This window comes from Oryza brachyantha, chromosome 3 (assembly GCF_000231095.2).
Source record: "Oryza brachyantha chromosome 3, ObraRS2, whole genome shotgun sequence".
NCBI lineage: Eukaryota > Viridiplantae > Streptophyta > Magnoliopsida > Poales > Poaceae > Oryza > Oryza brachyantha.
The window spans coordinates 8,104,288-8,128,040 of NC_023165.2; the positions used below are offsets into that span (position 1 = coordinate 8,104,288).

General features: G+C 44.5%; 5 protein-coding genes across 5 annotated transcripts; all 5 read left to right on the forward strand.

The window, feature by feature from the left end:
* LOC102708787 (kinesin-like protein KIN-5B) lies at window positions 1-6,151 on the forward strand. Its single transcript, XM_006651193.3, has 23 exons — window positions 1-230; window positions 501-627; window positions 828-983; window positions 1,057-1,394; window positions 1,485-1,623; window positions 1,994-2,091; window positions 2,190-2,346; window positions 2,424-2,493; window positions 2,573-2,649; window positions 2,731-2,784; window positions 2,859-2,939; window positions 3,050-3,161; window positions 3,289-3,375; window positions 3,456-3,631; window positions 3,722-3,883; window positions 3,968-4,075; window positions 4,142-4,300; window positions 4,377-4,460; window positions 4,542-4,747; window positions 4,861-4,962; window positions 5,065-5,174; window positions 5,254-5,405; window positions 5,659-6,151. Exons 1-23 carry the CDS (start codon window positions 1-3, stop codon window positions 5,875-5,877), a joined length of 3,204 nt encoding a protein of 1,067 aa, XP_006651256.3. The 3' UTR covers window positions 5,878-6,151.
* On the forward strand, window positions 6,146-7,818 carry LOC107303900. The gene is made up of 3 exons (XM_040522821.1): window positions 6,146-6,234; window positions 6,333-6,547; window positions 7,021-7,818. The coding sequence occupies exons 2-3, from the start codon at window positions 6,494-6,496 to the stop codon at window positions 7,678-7,680; spliced, it is 714 nt and encodes a 237-aa protein (XP_040378755.1). The 5' UTR covers window positions 6,146-6,234; window positions 6,333-6,493; the 3' UTR covers window positions 7,681-7,818.
* A 941-nt stretch (window positions 7,819-8,759) lies between these two features.
* Window positions 8,760-10,759, forward strand: LOC102719846 (E3 ubiquitin-protein ligase CSU1). Its single transcript, XM_006649804.2, has 2 exons — window positions 8,760-9,132; window positions 9,934-10,759. Exons 1-2 carry the CDS (start codon window positions 8,894-8,896, stop codon window positions 10,610-10,612), a joined length of 918 nt encoding a protein of 305 aa, XP_006649867.1. The 5' UTR covers window positions 8,760-8,893; the 3' UTR covers window positions 10,613-10,759.
* Window positions 10,760-11,407: 648 nt separating this feature from the next.
* On the forward strand, window positions 11,408-13,570 carry LOC102720126 (photosynthetic NDH subunit of lumenal location 1, chloroplastic). The gene is made up of 8 exons (XM_006649805.2): window positions 11,408-11,539; window positions 11,634-11,730; window positions 11,818-11,901; window positions 12,045-12,118; window positions 12,231-12,353; window positions 12,449-12,520; window positions 12,869-12,965; window positions 13,266-13,570. Exons 1-8 carry the CDS (start codon window positions 11,498-11,500, stop codon window positions 13,373-13,375), a joined length of 699 nt encoding a protein of 232 aa, XP_006649868.1. The 5' UTR covers window positions 11,408-11,497; the 3' UTR covers window positions 13,376-13,570.
* A 3,880-nt stretch (window positions 13,571-17,450) lies between these two features.
* LOC102720412 lies at window positions 17,451-18,708 on the forward strand. Its single transcript, XM_006649806.3, has 3 exons — window positions 17,451-17,677; window positions 17,988-18,093; window positions 18,245-18,708. Exons 1-3 carry the CDS (start codon window positions 17,636-17,638, stop codon window positions 18,331-18,333), a joined length of 237 nt encoding a protein of 78 aa, XP_006649869.1. The 5' UTR covers window positions 17,451-17,635; the 3' UTR covers window positions 18,334-18,708.
* The last annotated feature ends 5,045 nt before the right edge of the window (window positions 18,709-23,753 follow it).

Here is a 23,753-nt window from a genome sequence, read left to right on the forward strand (position 1 = left end):
ATGGCGCAGACGCCGAACCCTGCCCGGAGGTCGTGGGTGGGGCCGGCGCCGCTCCCCTTCCTGACGCCGCGGCCGGAGCGGCGGCAGCTGGAGCTGCGGTGGGCGGACGGGGGCTCGCAGAGCTCTGTGCGCCGCAGCGGAGTCGGGTTAACCGGAGGAGGCGGTGGCGGGAGCGGGAGCGGGAGCGAGAAGGACCGCGAGGCGAACGTGCAGGTTGTGCTCCGGTGCAGGTGAGGTGCTCTGGGTTTTGCTCCACCGATTAGTAGTAAGATGAGCTGTGAGATTCGAGAGTGCTGATAGGAGATAGCTACCTGGGACTGGGAGTTCGAACTGTTGATTGCCTGTCAACCTGTGAAACCATCGAGCAAATTGCTTCTAGGTGTCATGCTCAGGAATAACGGGGCGGGTGATTGTGCTCGAACTGTTAATTTTTGCTCGGGTATGGACGTATGGTGTCTCTGATGCGTTTCTGTGAGTGTGTCTGACTGGTGTGCGACCAGGCCACTAAGCGAGGAGGAGCGGAAAGCGAATGTGCAGAGTGCCATCTCTTGCAATGACTTGAAGAAGGAGGTCACTGTGATGCACAGCCTATTCAAGCAAGCAGACAAGACGTTCTCCTTTGATAAGGTGAAGCCACTATGCATATAGTGTAGCTATTTTTTCTCCATGCACTGTACTGTGAAACAATTGCCATGTGGTTTGATGGTGATGTAGGGTCAGAATGTTATGCATCATAAGATCTGAGCATAACTTTCGTAATGCCAAATACTGGATTGATATTGTTTATCAAAGCCTTTTTATATGCATGGTGGTTGTTTTATCCCCAGGTTTTTGGACCAAAAGCTCAGCAAAGGGCAATATATGATCATGCTGTTGCACCGATAGTTAACGATGTCCTTGAGGGCTACAATTGTACTGTATTTGCCTTTGGGCAAACTGGAACTGGGAAAACATATACGATGGAGGGAGAGATGAAGCAGAAGGTACTGTACAAATTGGAACATGTGAAAAGTTACATGCAGCAACTGAACTATTTGCCTCATGTTATCTTTTTAGGCTGGTGAACTGCCAGCCACTGCTGGTGTCATCCCAAGAGCAGTGCGCCATATCTTTGATATTTTGGAAGCACGAAAGGCTGATTATAGCATGAAGGTGACCTTCTTGGAGCTCTATAACGAAGATATCACAGATCTGTTGGCCTTAGAGGACCAGAGCAGATTTCCTGAAGATAGACAAAAGAGGGCTATATCTCTTATGGAAGATGGTAAAGGTGGCGCGGTAATCAGAGGCCTTGAAGAAGTCATCGTGTACAGTCCTAGTGAGATATACAATCTTCTAGAACATGGGTCAGCTAGGAGGCGTACTGCTGACACTGCGCTTAATAAGCAAAGCAGGTACATGATTTGTTTCATTTCCATTTTTTCCTTACAACGCGAATATATTTGTCCATTGCACACTCACAGTGTGCATCTCTGAACTTGCAGCCGATCACATTCTGTCTTTTCTATATACATCCATGTCAAAGAACAAACAGTAGGGAATCAGGAACTCATGAAGTGTGGGAGATTGAACCTTGTAGACTTGGCAGGATCAGAGAATATTGCTCGGTCAGGTGCAAGAGAGGTACCTGGTTCTGATACCGCCTGGTTTGTGATTTTATTAATTATCCCTATACCTTGTACTATCAAGCCAGTAATTAGCTTAGTTAATCATCCTGGTGTACTGTCTAAATAGTTGCATTGAAGAACTCTACTTAATTCAGGAATGCTGCGGACTGTGTTAATTATCATTGTTTGCTTTGTAGTTGTATGCTCACCTTAAAAATGAAAACACTCTTTTAGTGTCAACTGAGAGCTTTGATGTGCTCTATGCTGTTGCAACTGAATATTCTTATGTTTCACATTTCATCTTACTGTTGTCCAAACAAATGATGGTAGTAGTTCTTATGGTGCGCCAATCCATTTTGAAGTCATGATTTGTAGCATGCTGATAGGGTAGAGCAAGAGAAGCAGGAGAGATGAATAAGAGCTTATTAACCCTGGGTCGTGTTATTACTGCACTTGTGGAGCATTCAGTTCATGTGCCATACAGGTAATACTGCTGTGCTTGCATTAGACCTATAAGCCCATAATCATTTATAAATTAACATTATGTGGCAGTGATGCATATTTCTTTCATACACTCACCAGGGACAGTAAGCTCACCAGACTGCTAAGGGAATCTTTAGGTGGAAAAGCCAAAACATGCATAATAGCAACGGTTTCTCCCTCTATCCACTGCCTAGAAGAAACTGTAGTTACACTGGATTATGCTTATCGTGCGAAAAGCATAAGAAACAAGCCAGAGGTGCTACTTAACTTCTTCTATTCACAGATTGCACTCTTTAGTATTTTGATGGACTTAACTAGTCAACTATCTTGCAGGCAAACCAAAAAGTTTGCAAATCTGTTATGCTCAAGGACATCTACCAGGAAATGGAAAAAATGAAACAAGGTTATCTTCACTTCTCTGGTTTTCCTTCTGTTCCTCACATTACTACAGGATCTCAAGTGTATTATCACTAAAATATCAGATGTAAAAGCTGCAAGGGAAAAGAATGGAATTTATATTCCTCATGAAAGGTTTGCTCTTGAGGAGGCAGAAAAAAAGGTATAGGCCTTCAGGTTTGACCGTTTTATTAACTGTATTTGTTACGGAACTTGTGTTAAATGTTTTAACTATTTCTTGCAGACAATGAAGGATAAAATAGAATCTTTGGAGCTCAGCATAGAAGACCACAGAAAAGTATAACTACCTCCAATTCAAATACATTCTTTAACCTGTTCATTGAACTGACTTGCACCTTTCATGCCCTGTAGGAGGTTGATAAATTCAAACGTTTATACCTAGCAGAGCAGGAACACAGATTGGATTTGGAAAGTCGGAATAAAGAGTTGAAGGTGAGGACTGCAGAGTCTCAAGTGCTTCTTTTCTCTTCTGGTAAAGAATGTCCCTCGTGTGGATTTTATGCCTTTTGAGGTCTTCACATTTTCTGAATGTGCCTATATAGATGAATATTGAAAGTTGCAAGAAGGAATTTCTTGATCTTGAAGAGGCTCATTCTAGGGCTAACATTTCACTCAAGGAAAAGGACTTCATAATATCAAATTTACTCTGTGCTGGTAATTGTTTGAAATCTTAAGTAACTGTGTACTTTTTGCTTGGAGAGTTTAATACTTGAATACACAAAGATCTATGTTAAGTATTTTGATGCTTGACTGCTTGGATCTTCTTCACATAACTGGATAGAACACTCAATTGTTGAACATGCAAAGGATATACGTGGTGCCTTGGAGAATGCATCTGGAGATATCTCTTCTCTTGTAGATAAACTTGGTAAATACATAGTCTCACCTATACACACTAGTTCTTTTTACTTGTACCAATCATGCTTGGTGCTTTTGACACGCTTATAGGAAGGCAATCCAACACTGAAGCTGAAAATGAAGGGCTGCTATTTCATTTCCGGTCTCAATTGGACCTCAGTCTTGAGCTTCTGCGTAATACAGTTGTTGGATCTGTCTGTGAGCAACGTCAGTTTTTGGAGTCTATGAATGAACAGAACAAAATATACTTTTCAGCAAAATCTGAGGTATGAATACTAATATACTCAATTGATTTATTATTCTGTACATTCCTCTCGGTAAACACTGAAATAATTGAATTATGCAACTGCTTCCAGTCAACTATCCATTTGGAGAGAAGAATAGCAAAAGCCAAAGATATATATGCCTCTGGTGTTCAGTGCATGAATGAGCTTGCTAATATTCTACATCAGCGTTCCATTGTACACTCTGAGAAGATGGGTCTGAACATATTGTCTCATGCAACAAGAGCTGCCAATGTAAGACTTCCATTTTTAATTATAATCTCACACAAAGAACCAAAGCACTGTACAGTATCTAATTACTTTCTGTTTTGTTTGCAGTTCCTAGCAGTGATGGTTTCAGAGGCTGAGCAAGTACTAAATGATGTTTTTAAATCTATTTCTGAACTCAAGGAACTATTAGCCTTTTCCGCTGAACAGCAAGAAGTAGTAAGTCTCCCTGCCCCTTGAAATATTTTGAGAAGATATGAATCATCCTCAAAACTTTCCTTGCAGGGAATGAAAAGAAGCCTTGTATCAGCACAAGTCATGTCCAAGACATCGATTGATTTCTTCAAAGATATCAAGGCTCATGCGTATAGTCTCATCAAACATATGGAGCAAAGCCAAGCAGAATGCTCCTCCCAGCTCCTTAAATTCGAAGAGGATTTTAAGGTGATTGATCTGGTGTATGCAATGATAAAGTCCATTGATGTAATTGTTTCACTGATGGCATCCTTTGTTATGATAGGAACTCTCTGTTCAAGAGGAACAAGCTGCTCTTGATAAAATTACTGAAATTTTAGCAGGATTGACTGCCAAAAAATCTACAATGGTCGGTTTGTCTATTTCTTGAGCAAATCCATTATCAAAATCTCACTGTATATCTTCTGCAATAACCAGTCTCCCTTTTCAGGTTTCAGACCGTGTAGGACAACTGAATGGGAAACACAAGGAAGAGCAGAAACATCTTAAATTGCAAATGTCCAGCCTACAAGAAGTTTCAGACAGTGGAGTAAAGGAGGCTGTGGCTTATGCTGCAAAGGTAGAGAGCCAGTTCAGGGAGGACAAGTTATCACATAGTAAAATCAAAGATCAAATGGAAGACATCTTGCAGCAGAGGTACCTGTCTCACTTGCCTACCTCAACTTCAGCGCAGCATGAATTAGTTACTCTCTGGTAAAGTGCGTTTGTTGCCACACTTATTTATGTTAAATGGACATTGTTGACTGCAGCTTGAAGAAAACTGCACATTCTGTTTCTTACTGGTCACATACCGAATCATCCTTAGAACAATTGAATAAAATTTCAGTGGTGGAAGCTGATGATTTTATTGAGTAAGTTGTGACCTCTTTTTCAAAAAAGACCATCATGGGTTATCTGAGAGCCTTTTAGTTAACAGCTTTTTCTGGGTTCACTTACTAATTTCTTGCATGCAGAGAAACAAGAAACGAAAACGAGAGCATATTACAGAACATGCTGATGGTTTGTACGCAGAGTGATGCAAAGTTCGATGCCATTACATCCGACATGTTGACTTCTGTCAAGGGTAATACATCACCAGGCTACTTGGATTACATAATTAAAAGGATGGGATTTATCTTGACATTGTGCACGATCATTTCCAGATTCTCATCTACTGGATCATGAAGCTAGAATGAGAATAGAGACTGTGTTCTCCACTTCTTTAGACCGTTTGGAAATACTAAAGACAAAACACAGTCAAGGAACAGAATCTATAAGAGGCATGGCAACCAAATATCTTGAAAGGGATTATAAGGTAAGTTATTACTCTTCTTAAGTGCAGTTTGGACTAGAACTGAAACGACATTCTTCTGCCATATGTGATTAAATTGTAAAAAAATAATCAAACTCTAAACTTGCAAAATCAACCATAACAATGTGTACATCCTGGATGTGCAATTTTTCAATGCTTTTAGAGGACTAAGGCAAATCCCTAAATGCAACCACCTGTGTATCGTCCTTGATTTCATATCTAATGACCCTTCATCCTAATATTGGCCACCAAACAGGTGAATAGTCCAGTTCGGCGTCGTCCAGGAGAGCTAATGACTAATGAATACAGCTTGGAATCAATCGAGCAACTGAGAGCCTCTGTGCCAGAGCTGGTAATGAAATTCAGATCAGAGAACAATTTGGATGAAGTGGAAGACAAAGGAAAGCGATACTTGGATCATGGGATACGTACCCCAAGAAGTCCTCTCATGCCAGTGAATCACTATCATCAGTGATAGGAGAGGAGCAAATTGTAAAATTATTCAAATGCTGTAAAGATGGCAATATCTCTTGACGATTATCACCCTCTTAATTTAACGTGTATCTGCCAGCAACCTGATTCTGCATGCAGAGTCTCCGATCTTAGGTAGTTAAGATCAGAAACCTAGATGCCAAATGATATGTATGATGTAAAAACCAACCTTTCTTGTTGGTGCAATTGCTTTCCAAGATTTTATGCAGTCGAATTTATTAGTAATGATTTTTTTTGTATATATATGCATGGAAACTTTACCGGCCAGATCGAGTCAGTTTCTCAATCCTGACAGATATGGTAACTCCGATTGTGTGATTGCTAGAAGGTTGCTAGCATGGTAAGCTTTAAAGTGAATATATGCATTCCTTTTGGGAATTCATTACCATTTGTTGATACCTTTATTGGTGAATTGCTCAACCTTCTCAGTTGTTTCAGGTTGCCTAGCCCATCACAGAGACAAAAACAAAGAAGCAAACGGTGCGTGTTGCACTTCCTGCGGAAAGGTCGTCGGAGGCAACAGGGAAAGGCGAAGTGGGAAGAACAGCATGGAGAACTGCCCTTAGATCGTTAGAGGATACCGTGCTACGAACAACGTTATGGAGCAGAGTCTTGTTGACGATAAGACTTTTGCGTCGCCCACTGACCTAGAGGTATGTTCATGTCAATAGTTTTCCCGTGACTTCTGTCCTTTTTTTTATCTCAGGAAAACATTCGCCATTACTTTATTCGCTCAAGATGGTGTTTGGAAATAGAGATGTCTCACCGGCAAAATGAGCTTGTTTGGATTGATGCCAATTTTTACCAAACCAAAATATTGTTAGTACTTTTTGGCACTACCAAATTTGATAGTATACAATTTGTATTAACACTGGTAAAAAATTGGTAGCAATCCAAACATGCATGGGGTAAAAAAAAGTTGTCAAAGCTTTGGTAAGCAAAAGGTTGGCTTTAATCCAAACAAGCACAACATCTGCATGTTCCGATATGCCACATTTGCATGTGGCGAGAGAGCTTGATTATTGTAAATTATGTATTTCGGTAGTACCTTATTGTTTTGGTGTCTAATGGTTGAACTTGAGTATTTTTTTCTCAAAGTTCTTAAACAATGTCTTTTTGTTTACAGGAACGCAAATGTTTGGAGGAAAAAATTTACTGGACCAGACTGGAACTCCAAAGGACACGCTCCTTATCTGCAGATGCCGATGAAACAATCTGCAAGCTAACCGCGGCCGCACGCAGAGCGATGCAAGAGAGGGACGAGCTGAGGAACCAAGGGGAGATCCTACTGGCAGAGCTCCAGGCAAGAAGAAAGGCCCACACAATGCTCGCAGGAAGAGACCTCTTCAAATCTGCACCACCTGATGCCTTCGGTGTCCACAGCTACAGCCGTGCTCTTCTCCCTGGCCGATGCAAACCGTTCGCCGGGATGCTGCAGGGGCGAGATGCAGATGCAGGATGCAGCTACCGTTTTGCTGCTGCATCCAGTGGTTTTGGGCACAAGATTGCTGCTGCTGTGCCGTCCTCCCTCCATGACTTGGCTTGCTCAACCCAGGAGGATTCCTTTGACCCTGACATGTTCCTGGTCGATCCTTCAGAATTGCCGCAGGATTTCGCTCCAAACACGTCGAGCTCTGACCTGGGGGATGATATGTGGCGCATCAATGAACAGGTGAACCTGCAAACGAAAGGTAAGTCGGCACAGGCCGTGCCTGAGCATGTTAAGAATGCTGGTTCGATCAAGGTCCACTCTGCTGCCTCGTTTAAAGAGCAGCATAGCGCTTAGAGAACAAACAAGCAGCATCCACTCTTCGTTGGTGAGTGACCAGCCCCCCGTTGTTCACGAGCCAAGTGGTTTGGGTCTTGGAGTCTAAACTCTAAGCTTGATGTAAGTGTTTTCCTTGTGCATCGAGCTAATGTGTGATGGAAAATCAATAATCTAGTAAATTAAGCGTTCCAAGTTCTCCAGTTGGTACGTACGTGACGAGAACCGCGAGAAAACGTTCTGATACGGTTACGGATCGGGATCACCATGACGCCATGCGATTCGATTTGCACACTGAAACTCCAGACCGCCGCGTCGTTCCACAGGCTCGCCGGTGCGGCGCTGCGCCGCCGCCACCGCGACGGGGGGACGACGGGATGGGAAGGGAAGCGCTTCTCGGCGGTGACGATCTCACGCGGGCCGACACCGCAGCCGGCCCACGACAGTACGCAAAGCTCCCACCCGTCCCGCGCGGATAACTTTCTATTGAATATTTTATTAACTAATATATATAAACTTTAGACGTGCAAATTTTACGTGTATAAATTTTAAGCATAAAAATTTCACAGGTATAAAGTTTAAGGATATAAAATTTTAATATAGGTATATAAACACATGGATTTAAAATTGAAAAAAATCGAATCCTACTTCAAATTAGAGTTAAATATGTAAACTTTATACGTATAAACATAAGAGCATCCCTAACAGATCATCTAAATTTGGTCATACATATCTTCGTTTAGATGGTCATTTAATAGTTTCATCTTCTATATCTATATCTCTTTGTACTCTAGTACATCATCCATATATAAGATCTTTTATATTTTTTGGAGGATAGAGAGAAAATCCAAATATAAAGTTTCTCTCTCCAAATATCGATGATATCTAAAAATAAAAAATATGATAGATGCTCTACTGGAGTTCGATCTTTACGAGGATGAAATAAATGAACTGTTGGCATGCTCTGATGTGATATAAATATATAATCATGGGCTTTACTCTGTAATGGGCTGGCCTTGTCGCGTACGGACTCACGGCCCAGCCCAGTTACGGAAGAGCAAACCGATTCGAGCCCACCTCCTCCTCGTCTTCCCCAGCAACTCCAGTTTCCCTTCAAATCTAGGGTTAGACTCCGGCCGGCCTCGCCACCAGCACGAGCTCACCGCCGCCTCGCCGGCCTTCGTCGCGCTCGTCGGACGCGCCCGCCGGGCAAGGAGAGGGAGGGGGATCGAAGATGCCGCAGAGGCACTCGAAGAACAACAACGACCTCGCCTTCTTCACGTACGAGGAGAAGCGGAAGCTCGGGTACGGCACCCAGCGGGAGCGGCTCGGCAAGGACTCCATCAAGCCCTTCGACGCCTGCTGCCTCTGCCTCAAGTCCCTCATCGACCCGCTCTGCTGCCCTAAGGGCCACGTCTTCTGCAAGGAGTGCATCCTCGAGTGCCTCCTCGCGCAGAAGAAAGACATCAAGCGGTACTCCACCCCCTCTCCCAGATTCGATTTGGTCCTCGTCATCTCAGAAACTGTTAATTTTAGGACTTGTTAGTTGCAGATTTTGCAGTATGCTAGCAGCCGGAATTGTCAAGGTGGTAGGTGGTAGCTGTTAGTTGCTTGAAAAATTCTTGTATTCGTCGTGGATTTGGTTTAAGGGAGTTGTTAAAGTGTATTTGGGTCGTTTTTACTAAGCTCCTTATGCCACTACAAATATGATGATGGAACTAACTATACTGACATGTAGTCTCATATTGTTATTCCTTGATAGGACTGGTCAATTACTCAATTTGGGGGTCAGCTCGTTGTAATGTAGTAGTATTATTGGCCCACTGGTGAAATTAGATCTCACAGCCGAATAAGAATGTGATGATCCTGTGTTGCCATTGGATTTCTGTTATGTCTTTAATTCATTCCTGATCTAGTAGTATATGTTATGGCATTGGATAGCTATAGCTTTAGTGAAGGATCCTTACCACATAAAGCGTCAATTTGTGGTGGTGGTGGTGGACCCTGTACAAAACAGTTTTAGTACCCATAACTTTGTGCATACCCCATGACATCCTTGTCATGTTTGTTCGTCCATTGCAAACAGTAATGCCAGAAACTTCCCTCCACTGACTGGAGTTCCAACCCTTCTGTGCTTGAGTTACCTGGAATTCCTTTTTCTGTTCCTAATGGCCTAAATGAACATCTGGAAGTTCTGAGCATATTCTTAAATTTTCTGCTTGTATAACTGAATGAGTCGGATGGAATTCTTAGCGTTCATTCTTATTCTTCCAGCAAAATTGCTGCTCATGAGGCCCAGAAAAAGCTGGAGAAGGAAGAGGAGGAGGAGAAGCTTATGCTGCAAAAGTCCAAAGAGTTGGACGCGTTTGATCAGCAGAATCATGGAGCCGTCCCCCAATACCACGATCGCAATGACTCTCAAGACAAGAATGGTTTTCATGGAGCAAACAGCGTGAAAGTTACCTCCTTCGAGGAGGAAGCCCTCCGCAACATGAAGGCATTCTGGCTTCCATCAGCTACTCCTGAAGCTACTGCCAAAGTAGAAGCTCCCTCCACTGACACAATCTGCCCTGAGGGGCAGGAGAAGCTCAAGTTGAAATCGCTCTTCCCTATCTCTTTTACTGAAGAAACCACAGACCATAAAAACAAGAAGTCAGTTGAGAAGAGCTACATGTGCCCAAGTTGTAAGTCCACCCTAACAAACACCATGTCCCTGGTGACGATCAGCACGTGTGGCCATGTCTTCTGCAAGAAGTGCTCTGACAAGTTCCTTATAACTGATAAGGTCTGCTTAGTGTGCAACAAACCGTGCAAGGAGAGGAATTTTGTTTCTTTGGAAAAAGGAGGAACTGGGTTCGCTGCCCATGATGAGCGTTTAGAGGCGAGAGATTTCAAGCATTTGGGAAGTGGTTCTGGACTAGGCTTAGTGAAGCCTGCCCCGAAAAATTACTAGCCTCAAAATATCTTAGCTGTTGTTGTATATTGCTCATGTTAAGCTGGAAATTTTGTTTCAAGATTTCCCTTTCTCTGTGAACAGTTTGGTCTGAAGCCATTCAGTCTTGTTATACTAGTGGCTATATGGTTGCTTATTGCTCATTTGTGTCAGTGCGCAGCTGATGCTCTACTACTTATCTAACAAGTTGCCTCGCGCTTGACTAAAGCATAGTCAATCTTTCTTGTTACATCGAAGTTGCTGAACTTGAACATTATCGCATGATCTGATGTTACACCGAAGCTGTTGACTCTTGAACAGTATCGCATGATCTGATGGTGGGATTATGTTAACGTACACGTCTATGACCTTCGTCCTAAAATAAGTCATTTTTTCTATTTTTCGATAGAATATTTGACTTTTTGTTTTATTTAAATTATTTTATGATTAATATTTTTACTGTTATTATATTATAAAACACATGTGACTATTTTTTTAATTTTTTAATAAAATTTTTAAATAATACTAATGGTTAAAAGCTCGATATAAGAGTAGTATTGTTTTTCGACCAAGATCAATGTTAAAAGGTAAAAACAAAAATTAAAAAAATTACATAAATCTCTCCTCAGTCCTCGCATATGTATCCTCACAATCGCAACAGGAATGGATTGGTCCCATTTTGTCAGGTAGTGCTCGGTACAGGACAGGGCCAAAAGTTATAATGAGGTATGAGGATAATGGAAATGCTGACCTGGCTGCCTTTCCCTCCACCCACACTGCCACACACAACTCTACACTAGAAAAGCTAACGCGACACACCCCAAGCAGTAACGGATAACTGAGTGGGAGATAGGCTGACGAAATACGCGTACTTTCTTCAGGTTCACAGCTAATTCTGCAGGTGAAATGGCAAGCCTGCAGAGTTTGATTTGCTCTGTATCCAAACAGGTATCTGCTTGAGCCCTCTTCTCATCGATCTCCTAATCTTGCTCTTTTCATATGTTTATCCGTAATGACAAGTCAATATCGCTGTGGTTTTCAGTTGGTTGCTCCAAATTGTGCTGTTACCAGCAAGCTGAATGTGCCTCCTCCATCAGTCATCAACGCAAGCTGGAGTGAAGCATCTTCAGATGAAAAGAGTAAATCCCTTTGTGTCTTTTGTTCAATGCATTTGTTTTTAAAGATCAACAAAAATTTTGCTGATTATGCATCTTTCCTTCTGACAGATGTGACAAGAAGGAGATTAGCTCTTCTTGGTGCTGGAGCACTAGCCACTGGTCTACTTAAGAGCAGCTCTGCATATGCTGAAGGCATGGTCATCTGAACTGTCGCATGGTTTTATTTCAGTAGCAGGTTACCTGCATGTTACATACAGGCTCTCAACTCTCAAGTAACCTTGATGCCTTCATGGCACCATGAGATGATACTAACTGGGATTGTTCCTACATTCCAGAGGTGCCAAAGAATTACAAGTCTTATGTGGATGCAAAAGATGGATATTCATACCTCTATCCAGCTGATTGGAGGGTAGGTTGCCATATTTGATCCTTAAGAACAGAGATTTCAGTTCCAGTGACAGTGCCTTCGGTTGTACAGTACATGATATTGATGTATAGCATTTGTTTGCATGCCACTTTAGGATTTCGACTTCTTGGGGCATGATTCAGCATTCAAAGATCGTAATGTGGCGCTGCAGTGCGTGCGTGTGGGCTTCATACCTACCAGGAAAACAGATATCCGTGACCTTGGTCCGATGGATGAGGTAGGGTTTCCTGTGGTCTTTCCAGTAGTTTTTCAACCTTTTATTATACGACACAACATGGAATTTACTTCTGACAATTTTACCTACTCTATCAGGCGATATTCAATTTGGTGAACAACGTTTATGCTGCCCCAAATCAAATACCAACTGTGTACGACATGCAGGAGGTATGCCATCTATCCTGCTATCCATCTCTTTCAATCAATAACTTCTGCTCAGCCAAATGAACAAATTGAGTAGAATGATCTGTAATTACCTGACCATGGAGACGAAGCTAGCTAAAAACATCGCCGGACTCAGTTCCATTAAACGATATAATCATGCTTAGAGATAAATAATATTTTATTAAGAAATTATATATTTTGTCAGGGTCGGCTGACCCCGACAAAAGGGCCTAGCTCCGCCCCATGAACTGCTAGCTAGTTTAGGAGTTGTGAGAATGTAATGTTGCTACATAGCTCAGTAGCTCACTTGGGTTACATCTGATCTCATTGTGAGAGTGTTTCAATTCGCAGCGCACGGTGGATGGCAGGAACTACTGGACATTTGAGTACGATCTTGAGGCCCCGGGCTACGGCGTGTCCGCATTTGCGACGGTTGCCATTGGAAACGGTATGATATGATCCCTCGGCCCCTCCCATCCCAACCACAAGATCGCTGGGATGATGACCATCTCTTGAATGGTTTTTCGCGGGGCATTTAACTATTTCACTCTTAAGATTAAATGATAGCATATTTGTCACTCGTTGTCTATAATATTTGAACCTTTATATGTTTATGGCATGGGGTCCAGATAAATCTATTATCACCACTCGTAAGAGTGATAATAAATAGTTAATTATTCTGTTTTTCACCACGCATGTGTATTTCCCTATGACAAGATCAAGAGGCTCACCGTAATGGGCATAACAGGGCGATACTACACGCTGATCGTGACGGCGAACGAGCGGCGATGGAGCAGGCTGAGGAACAGGCTCAAAGTCGTCGCCGACTCCTTCAAGCTCTCTGACCTGAGCGCCTGAGACGATGGAGAGGTTGTCCAACCTGGAGAAATGGCCGATGGCTCTGGCATCTTGCTTAGTACTTTCGTATAGTAGCCATGTAGATAACATTATGTGCACAGTTTGCTTTGCTGGAACCAGCCCTCAGATGGTGGTTGAATAGCTGATGACTTCCAAAACTATGCTGGATTTATCATTCAAGAAAAAGAAAAAACAGTGCTGGATCGTGCTACTACTGTGCTAGGACGGCCTAGCAAAGGAGGCATTGAGCCGTTCATGTGTACACTTGCAAGGAGCGCTAAGCTGCTAACTTGGTCATTTTTGGGTTACAGGCACCATGTTGATTGAATCGGTTCAATCATCTGTCAAGTACCGATTAGCTAAACAGGCACGCCATATTACAAGGAGCCGAGGATTTGACAGATCAACAGCATTTCTTTACAGACGTGTGAACCAATACATTACAGAGGCGAAAGGAATCGAGTACATGAGCCTCAGAAAGAATGTTTGCAGCTCATATATTACAGACAATTACAATGCCCTCCAAACTTTCTAACTATTTCCAGAATAAGTTCCTAGAGTTCCAACAAAGCTAATCATCTGAATCTTCAGACTAATGCTCCATCCAGTTATAGGTATTTAATATACTAGCAAATTGCTCGTGCGTTATAACATGATTCTATATTTTAAAAATATCATTAATTGAGAGTAGTTGACACATGTAATTCTTGGTTATTTTTTCTTAAAAAAACATAATGCAAATAAACATGAGGAGGCAAATCAAACTTTTTTCTGGGCGCAAGCAACAAGCCACGACATTTTTCTTCCCCCCTCGCGTGCTTCCCCCCACCCAGGCCGCAACCTGGGCCGGGATTTTTACTCCCCACGCGCTCGCACATGGGCCATATTCAACCCATTCATTTCCAGCCGTCCGATCGGACGGTCGACCGATGAGATCGGGGTGGCAAAACCCCGATCCAGCCATCGCCGCTGACCGAAACCCTAACCCTACCATGGCCTCGACTCCCTCCTCTCCTCCTTTCGTCGGCGAATGTGGCGCGGCGCGACGCGTGTGCTGCGGCTGGCCAGCGCGGCTCCTCGTCGGCGCACGCGTTCTCCCAAGGGGAGCACGCCACCGTCGAGCGGCCTCGCGGTGGCGACCTAGCCGACACGCCTCCGTTCGCCCTTTCCTCCCTCTCGACGCCGGCCGGCAGCACTCGGCCCACACGGGGGGGTGCGGCACAACCACGACCTACACGGCCACGGCGGTGGTGGCGCCGATGGCGTCCTCGCCGCTTCCTCTCCAACGGCAGTCAGTCCTGCCTCCCAACCTTTTTTCGGGCCCACGTGGGGCCCATACGTCATCCACTCTATTGGTGGTGGCAGATTCACTGCCGTCACCACTAGAGTCTTTTAAGAATGGTATAGATGATGCTTAGAAAGAGATTTGAACAATTTTTAAAAATTGCAACTACCAAATCCGTATTGAATAACATAAGTAAATGTCTTATTTGACATTAGAATGATTGTGTGGCAGCATTTGAGAAATTGTTAGATAATTGAAAATTTAAAAGTTGACGGACTGCCTTAAAAGTAAAATCTTTATAATCGGTGAGAGTAAACAATAATATCCATGGAGTAAATATAAACATGTTTATCAGTAATTAAAATTAAGGAAAAAAACTATAGCATCCCTAATTAAATTAATAAGAAATGGAATAAGTGGGAGGGTAAGTGAAGATGAAATAAAAATAGTACTAAAAATATTTATATTTTGATAAAATACTTAAATTTTAAAACAGAATACGTGACTACTTGTTTTACTGTTGCTTATAAACGAGTACCGTCAAAACAAAACAAAAGAGCAAAATAACGGGCCGAACATAAACACATCGACCAGATCCAGTTGTAACATGAATTTCTGCAGGCCGGAGAGGCCCATCTCCTTATTGGAATTATTGGACTGTACCGGTTGGGTCGATCGATGGTAGGACGGAAAGGAACGGAGCAAGCAGAGCATCGTGCTATCTCGCTGGATAATGTAACGTACTAATCGTTTGTCCTTTTTGCAAACGACGTCTTTACAAATAAAAATTAATTTATAAATAAAATTTATATATATACACACTCTTATCGATTAAAAGCAATGGTTAAAAAATAAACTATAATAAATTGATATACAAATTATCTCTAAACTTAAAATAAAAATAAACTGTAGCTTAGAATTATATATATAAAAAAGTGACAAGACGTGGCCGCGCGGATGGAACAGCGCGAGGTGTTTTTACCACTTCTCTGTCTTTGCTAACGTGGCTAGCGTAGTGGCACACACGCAGGACTGCAGGTTTCCTTTTGTTCTAAAAACAGATACCGACTGCAGGTTAAGACGCCTGAAGACTGAGAGACTAGAGAGAGGCTCGTCTCGATCGCCTTATCCGCGATTTGAGGACGAAGGGTAGCAGAATTGCAGCAAACCCGTTGCGTACGATCGCGAGACGACGCTGCCGCGTTTGGCGCATGCGCCGCTCTCCGCGACGAGACGAGACGAGACGAGGGTCACGAAGCAGAGGGGTGCGGGCAGGGGCAGCAGGACCACGGCCGTACGTGGCACCCATCTCTCAGATTCGGCGGGCGGGCAGGGAGGCGTCGAGACCGCCACGCTACGACAGCGCCGCGCATGCACGACAGGTACCCCCGACACGTAGGCGCGAGGACTCGGTCCGCGGGCCACGCAAGCTCTTCTTTGTCCGGGCCTATCGACCACTGCCCCCACTTGGGCCACTGGCCGACCTGGCTAGGGGTGGTCCCGTCCCGTGATATGTGTGCGCCGGTGGCAGCACAGCAGATTTGATACTATACGACAGCGCGTCTCATTCGAAACACATATAATATTTTATTCGATGTATTACTAAATAAAATAAAACTATTATGATTTATAATCTTATCTATTTGAAAATTTTAAATAAATTAAATAAGTTAACGTGTAACCAAAATTTAACAGTCTTGAATAAAAGAAGCCGGATTACTAACCGGGATCACTTTGTGCTGCTTTGCGGCGCGACGCGTGTGCGGACCGATCGCTCGCTCACGGACTCGCCAAAGCCCAGAGGCATCGGCTGTGCATCGACGTACTTCGCGCGCGCAAGGAAGGGGCAACGCCAGCGTGCGCTCATGTTGCACCAAAAATGACCGCGCATCCACCCCGACCAAACGTGACATTAACAACAGCGTGCTGCTTGTTGCCTAGAGAGCGCTTTTACCACCCGTCGGTCCTACAAGGTGGCTCAAACCCTGCATCTCTGTTTCCTTACGAAGATGGGATCAAATTAACTCTACCCTGGCTGACTGCGCATGGTAGTTTACATTGGTGAAGATAGCCTGCGTACTGAAGTACTGTTACAACACTACGACAAGAAGAGGCAATTCCGCTTGCGAAGACCTGTTTCGAGCAGGGAAAGTTTCCCTCGGCTCAACATTGGTCTGCATCCAAACGGGAACAATATATCCAGAGTTCCGAGTGATCCATGGCTGAATCCGGGGAACGATAGCGGTAGCAGTTCATTAAGACAGGGAAAGATTGGGAAAAACCCGGAATAGCCGATCGATGTTCGCCGTCGCGACGCGGCCCGCTGGGGCCATGTGGCACGTGAAGGCGCGAGGTGCATGTCCACCTGGCCTCTTCCTACCCCCGGGCCCACCCCTCCCTCTCTCTCTCTCGAGGAGATATTTGCCACGTCCACATCGCTTTCCAGTCTCGCTTGCCCCCCTCGTCTTTTCTTCTTCTTCTCTCCCCCCCCCCCCCCTCCGGCCCCTCCCCCGCATGGCCGCATCAGCCTCCGCCTCCCGCCTCCCCGCCAAATCTCCTCTCCTCCAATCGCAGCCACGCGCCCACGTGAACTCCCGCCCCGCTTTTCCTCTCCCGCCTCCGCGCACCGCGCCCATGCACCGCCGCCCCGCGCTCGCGGGTGGCATCACGCCGCCTCGCCGACCGCGGTCCACTGGGCGCGATCCAGCGAGCGGCCGGGGCGGCGCGGTGTCCTCATCCATGCTGCATGTATATATAGGACGCTTCCCTGTCGACTCTGCACGCCTTATCGTCACACGCACAACACAACACAACACGCAGAGAGGAGACTGCAGCGGAGCCAACGGAGGCATAGACTTCCAAAGGAAGAACAGAAGAAGAGAATAAAATAAGAAGGAAGAAGCTCGCAGTAGTTAGCTGATTTGCAGGGAGGGAGAAGAGAGGGAAGGTCAATTCAAGAGAAGAGCACAGCTAGAATGGCTTTGGGAGATGACTCTCCTGCCTCTTACATCCACATGGTAATCTCAAACACGCAGTTCATCTTGTTTCTCTCTCTATATCTATGTTTGACGTCTGAATTCTGGAAACACTACTTAGCTGTTTGGCTAGCTATTCCGTTCTGAACAATCACACTTCTCCTGCCTAATTAACACCGGCAAACCTCGTGATAGCTAGCCCGAGTTCTTTTTGCGGGATCTTTATCTTGAACTTCTGTAATCTGACAACGGCGCTAACGAGATCGATCGACCAAAAGTGGCACCTATATATACATCATTTATTCCATTTCGGCCTAATTAATATATCCGTGTTCTGCTCAATTAATTACAGGTGCAGCATCTGATAGAGAGATGCATGACGTTCGGGATGAGCATGGAAGAGTGCATGGAGACGCTGTCGAAGCGCGCCGACGTGCAGCCAGTCGTCACCTCCACAGGTGGTTAATTAACCGAATAATTATTACCAGCTCGATCGCTCCTTGATTAGCTAGCTATTGTTCTTGATCTATCGTACGCTAGTACTACTACTTCGAAATCTTGAATCCATCAGCTAACTTGTTGGGGATCTATGGGCCTGTGTAAATGTAGTGTGGAAGGAGCTGGAGAAGGAGAACAAGGAGTTCTTCGACAAGTACAAGCAGTTGAGATCAGAAAAGGGAGGCGTGAGCAGCTCCTGATCACAACCAGGAGACCAGATGACATGCGGCTAGCTAGCAGATTAATTGTGATGATTAAGCTGGCACGAATTATTTTCATTACTTCTTACTAGATCTCTGTACTTAGGAAATAAGACATGGGGAGGTGAAAATAGATCAGGCTGCGGCTATGTATGGTGGTGCTTGCGTGTACAGGGTTGGCAAGAAAGCAGCAGCCATCTGATCATCGCTCTAGTGGGCTACGTGTAGCTCCAGAACTGTATCCACCATCAATTTCACCTCCGACTCTACGGTTAATATTCCTTCTCACAGGGAGTGCAATACCTAACGTCTTGCATTTGACAAAGAAACACCGTTTCCTCTTGTAAATTAATTAAGCTGTGCTAGCTCATGGATTCCCTCCTCCCTGTCCATATATATCAGCACCTCTGACCTGCAAGGAAAAAAAAAAGCAAGCTAGGTTAGTGAAAAGAAAATGACGAACAGAAGAGAGGATCACAGAGGAGATCGTGCTACCTACGTACTGTAGCTATCTATAGTCTGGTTGAATCTGTGGGCGTCTAAAACTTACAGTGAGCAGTTCCGTGAACGATGCGACAGGATGTCTTGGCGGGAGCTACGCCATTTTCGCACAGTCCAAACAAGGAAAGTCTGATGGGATTCTGCTTGGGGAATCGGCGAGATCTCTGCATCTGACAAGGACCCCCGCTATTCCATGCAATCAACGCATGAGGTACGACAGAAGACAATTAATTTGTTTATATATATATATATATATATATACACGCACGTGTTTTTAGCGAACTAATAGAAAAGGACGAAAAAAACATACTATATAAACAATCTTAAAATTAACTCTAAATTTAAGATTAAAATTTCAAATTTTCTTTATATGTAAAGAGACGAAAAGATAGGGTAGCTAGGTACGTAAGCATGAGGAGAAGAGCGAGCCATAAAATAAGGGTGGTTGCTGGGGTTGATTTAGCATGGAGACGGTAAGGCTCGATCCTTCACTGTCCGTTAAAGCCATAAGAGTCTATATTAAGACACTCTAAAATTTTATGACACGGATCAGTGGAAAGTAGGCATGAAACTCTAACTAAACTAACTTACTTAACTTACTTAGAGCAAGGCTAATAATATAGCCAACAAGCTGGCTATAAGATTTTTATAGCCTTCTCTTAGCTCACCCATATACTAGTTAGCTCTTCATCATTAATGCAGGACCCGCATGTCACTCTCACAGAGTTTCTTGGTTCCTGTGCCCAAGCTGGTTATAAGCTAACAATCTGCTTAGACTCTCTCTTATTCCCTCTCTCCTCCACATAAACATATAGCCAGCTTATAGCCTGCTGGTATACTTACTCTTAGACTCTTTTAATCTGTTGGCTAGATTCATCGCTGGTGGCTGACCGGCTCTCAGTCTCAAGGCAAGAGGTGACTCGTGACCGCTCGGAAAGGAGTACAAGCTGCCTGTTGCGAGTGTGCACATGCGGTAGTGCCCGAAACGACGATGCATGGGTCGGGCCCGAAACGACAATGGAAAACATTGAAGTTAACTCTAAACTTAAGATTAAAAATTTAAATTGGTTTATAGGTAGCAAGACGAAAAGATGGGGTAACTGAGTACGTAGGCATGAGGAGAAGCCATAAAATAAGGATGGTTGTGGGGTGGATCTAGCATGAGAACGGCTAGGGTTCCAACCCTCGCTACCCCCGTTAAAGCCATGAGAGCTCATATTAAGACCCCTAAAACTTTAGGAAAGTTTGCAACCGCACCATTATAATTTTACAAACTTAGAAATATGCCACTGGTATCTCAATGACATTTAGGACCCATATGAGTCAATGACACGTGGGCCAGGATGGCATATTTATGATTTCGTAAAATTATAATGATATCTTTGCAATTTTCTCAAAATTTTATGGCATAGATCAAAAGAAAGGAGGTCTGAAACTCTAAGAGAAAGTATATAGTAGCAAGCTATAAGCCAGCTAAATTCTGATGTGGAGGAGAAAGAAGAAAAACGGGTTGCAAGCTTATAGCTAACTCGTATACAAGACCCAAAAAACTTTATGAGAAAAACAAATAGATTCTGCATTAATGATGAAGAGCTAACTACTATATAGGTAGGTTAAAAAAAGTTTACAAAGAGTCTTATAGCTAACTTGTTGGCTATATTAGGCCAGTCTCAGTGGAAATTTCATAGGCAATAACTAAGTTGTCACGTAGACATTTTTATGATGTGACAACGTATTATTGAAGAGTTAGACGAAATGAGTTTTATGGAGTTGAAAATTTGCATGCACAGTTACTTAGACAGTTTGTGTTTTACATGTAATTTAGAAAATAACAATATATAAAACTATGTATTGAGATATGAGTGTTTTATCTTAGTTTTAATATTTTTAGATAATATGTCACTCTAGATAATTATGTCTATAAAACTTACGTTAAGAATAACCGTATTAGCCTTGCTCTAACTAATTTGTTCAGACTGTTTAACTTCGTTAGCTAGATAACTTACTGCCTTACTGGCTGCCTGGCTCTCAGTCTCCGGGCAAGAGGCGAGTCGTGACCGCTCGGAAAGGAGTACAAGTTGCCTGTCGCGAGTGTGCGCATGCAGTAGTGCCCGTAACGACGATGCATGGGTCGTGTGTTCGGCCCCGCCCCGCTGCGCTGTCGAACAGCCCGCGTCGTCGCCGTCGCCGTCGTCGTCTCGGCTGGCCTAACCTGGCCCAGTCGTCAGAACCTGCCCGTCCTATCCGCAACCTGTACCATTCCTGCTCGACACCGGCGGGGATGGCCATGGGCGAATCCAGAATATATATGGTCACGCACACGCGCGCTCGATGATCGAGATCACCTTCCATTTTTTCGGCGAGCTCATCGGCCGAAAGGTGGGCGGGGCCACACCGCGAGACGAGAGCTCGAGACGCCGGCGGCGGCAGGCCGTACGTCGCCGTCACCGAGGCGAGACGTCGATCGTCGCCTCGCCTCAACGTGCCACGGCTCAAACCGGCGTGAGGCCGAATTTAGCGTTCACGTTGGGCCTTGGGCGATAGGCCCATATACTGTCCGGCCTGTAGTGATGATGGGCAGAAGAAGGGTCCAGAAAACTTCTGTGTCGACTTATGTGATTCCGTGGGCCGTTTTTTTTTAATTCTGGAAGTTGTTAGGCCTACAGCCCGTCCCAAGTTTTTCTCCTCAGCCCAGCGGCTCAGCGCAGAATGGGTTAAACCCATAGGAATAAGTTCACTTGAGATCCCTCAACTTAACATCAAGTCTGACTAACATCCTTTAACCCAAAACCAGATATGTAGATCCCTAAACTCGTATAAACCGTTAAAAAAAGGTCCCTTAGCAGTATCAATGTAATTTTTTACCGGTTTTGCTGACGTGGCATATGGTAGGTCCCACGTGTCAGTATTTTTTTTTAATTTTCCTTTTTCCTCCTTTCTTCTACCGGACTCCTTCTCTCGTCTTCCTCTCCACTCTCATGGGCTGGGGCACGGGCGGTGCCAGGCTGGAGGGCAGAGCGCGGGGCGGTGGCAGCCGGGCCGACGCAGCATGTGGCGGGCGGGTGCAGAGCCGCGCGGCAATGGCGTGAGGCGGCCAGCGGACCTCGAGGGCAGAGCGCGGGCATGCGTCGGAACCACGCGGGGCGGTGGCGTCAGGACGACGCAGCTAGGTGGGGGCCGCAAAGGCTGGGTTGGTGGCGGCCGAGGCAGGTAGACGGCGCAACCGCGCGAGGACAACGACGGCGGTGGCTGGCGCGCACGGGGGCAGAGCCGGGCGGGGGCGACGACCCAAGGGGATGGCTAGGCCGGGGGCGGCGGCGTACAGCGAATGAGGCAGCGGGACGGGTTGGCGGCCCTCGTCGGCTTCACGTGGCCGACGCCGGTTCGGAACGCTCCGGCCTTGGAATGCTTCTCGTCATGATGGCCGACTTGATGGCGGCCGACGACCAGTCCGGGCAAGCGTTCCCGACGCGACGTACTCCGTGATGCTGTTGCCGTCGGCGGCGGACACCTGCACCACGCCGGAGCAGAAATCGTTGAGAAAGGTCGTGTAGCCGTTGATGTCGTTGTTGATCAGCACCACGTCGACATGCTGTCAGGTCGATTCTGCACGATCGTTCTCCGGGCTCTCCCTTCATTGGCAAATGGCAAAGCACGATCTTGCCGTTGATTCTGCCTTTGCTCATGAAGTAGCAGACGCGCTGGTCCTCTGAGTAGAACAGAAGATATGACTTGTTGCATGAATTCCTCGTCGCCTAATTAAGCCCCTCGCCGTCGATGAGCCTGTCGAGCCGAGCCGAGTGCCACAGCGGCCCTCGCGCAGATTCGCCGTCCCGCTGCCGCCCTCCACCTGCTTGGTCGCTCAGATTATTCACAACACGGGAGAGGAAAGAAAAAAACAAAAAAACCTCATATGTGGGATCCACCTGTCGCCATGTCAGCAAAACTGGTCAAAAACTAAGTGAATACTGCTGAGGGATCTTTTTTAAACGGTTTATATGAGTTTAGGGGTATATATTTCTGATTTTAGGGTTAAGAGATCTCAAACAGACTCGGTGTTAAGTTAAGGGACTTTCGGTGAACTTATTGGAAACCCATATGCTTGAGTGAAGAGAAGCACAGAGGTTCATAAACGTTGCCAAATCGTCTCAAATTCGTTGTGTTTCATCAAGGGAAACGTTCCTTCAGGTTGATTTGTTTCAAAGGAGAAGCGTTTCGAGATTACGACGATGTTTATCATTTACAGTGAAATTAATTAAGAGAAAGAGACACCCTGTAACCTTGTAGAGAGAGGACAAGAGACAGAAAGCGCTAGCAGTTGAGCTGAAGGGGGTCATTTTTCATAAACAAAAAAAATAAATCAAACGACATGTTAGAAAATAAAAAATAATTTATAAATGAAAATTATATATATATATATATATATGTATTAATAGTGATCTAATAAATGTTAAAAAAATAAGCTACAATAAAACACCATAAATTCAATACTAAATTTTAAATTTTAAATTTGGCTTATAAAATTAAACAAAAGCAAAGAGATGAGAGTGGAAATTTCCAGTTACGCTGTCGCATGTCCACAGCCCATCCTAGCAGAACGGATTTCCTGATCACGAAAGCCCTTCATTCTGGAATCGTTTAACACGGCCTTTTGAAGGAACCAAAAGATCTCGTCAGGACAGAGCTAAACACAAATCCGCATTATCGTTCTGTCCCAAAAGTGATCTATCTTTTCGCCGACTGTGTACGCATGGCTGTTTCGGGGAACACAATCCTAGCGACGGATATAAGTGGATATAATTGAAGCAGAATTCCTACTTCATATATAAGCATATCACGGGCGATCGTTTGGCTTATTACGAGAAAAGATAAAATAATATATTTATAAATAAAAAATTATAAAAAAATTTATATAAATG

Coding starts and splice junctions, on each gene's coding strand:
- LOC102719846 (XM_006649804.2), top strand. CDS start 8,894: ATGCCGCAGAGGCACTCGAAGAACAACAACGACCTCGCCTTCTTCACG. Junction 9,133..9,933: donor CAGAAGAAAGACATCAAGCG/GTACTCCACCCC, acceptor TTATTCTTCCAG/CAAAATTGCTGCTCATGAGG.
- LOC102708787 (XM_006651193.3), top strand. CDS start 1: ATGGCGCAGACGCCGAACCCTGCCCGGAGGTCGTGGGTGGGGCCGGCG. Junction 1,395..1,484: donor GCGCTTAATAAGCAAAGCAG/GTACATGATTTG, acceptor CTGAACTTGCAG/CCGATCACATTCTGTCTTTT. Junction 3,884..3,967: donor ATGCAACAAGAGCTGCCAAT/GTAAGACTTCCA, acceptor TTTTGTTTGCAG/TTCCTAGCAGTGATGGTTTC.
- LOC102720126 (XM_006649805.2), top strand. CDS start 11,498: ATGGCAAGCCTGCAGAGTTTGATTTGCTCTGTATCCAAACAG. Junction 12,119..12,230: donor TCTATCCAGCTGATTGGAGG/GTAGGTTGCCAT, acceptor ATGCCACTTTAG/GATTTCGACTTCTTGGGGCA. Junction 12,354..12,448: donor ACCTTGGTCCGATGGATGAG/GTAGGGTTTCCT, acceptor CTACTCTATCAG/GCGATATTCAATTTGGTGAA.
- LOC107303900 (XM_040522821.1), top strand. CDS start 6,494: ATGGAGCAGAGTCTTGTTGACGATAAGACTTTTGCGTCGCCCACTGAC. Junction 6,548..7,020: donor CGTCGCCCACTGACCTAGAG/GTATGTTCATGT, acceptor TTTTGTTTACAG/GAACGCAAATGTTTGGAGGA.
- LOC102720412 (XM_006649806.3), top strand. CDS start 17,636: ATGGCTTTGGGAGATGACTCTCCTGCCTCTTACATCCACATG. Junction 17,678..17,987: donor CTGCCTCTTACATCCACATG/GTAATCTCAAAC, acceptor AATTAATTACAG/GTGCAGCATCTGATAGAGAG. Junction 18,094..18,244: donor GCCAGTCGTCACCTCCACAG/GTGGTTAATTAA, acceptor GTGTAAATGTAG/TGTGGAAGGAGCTGGAGAAG.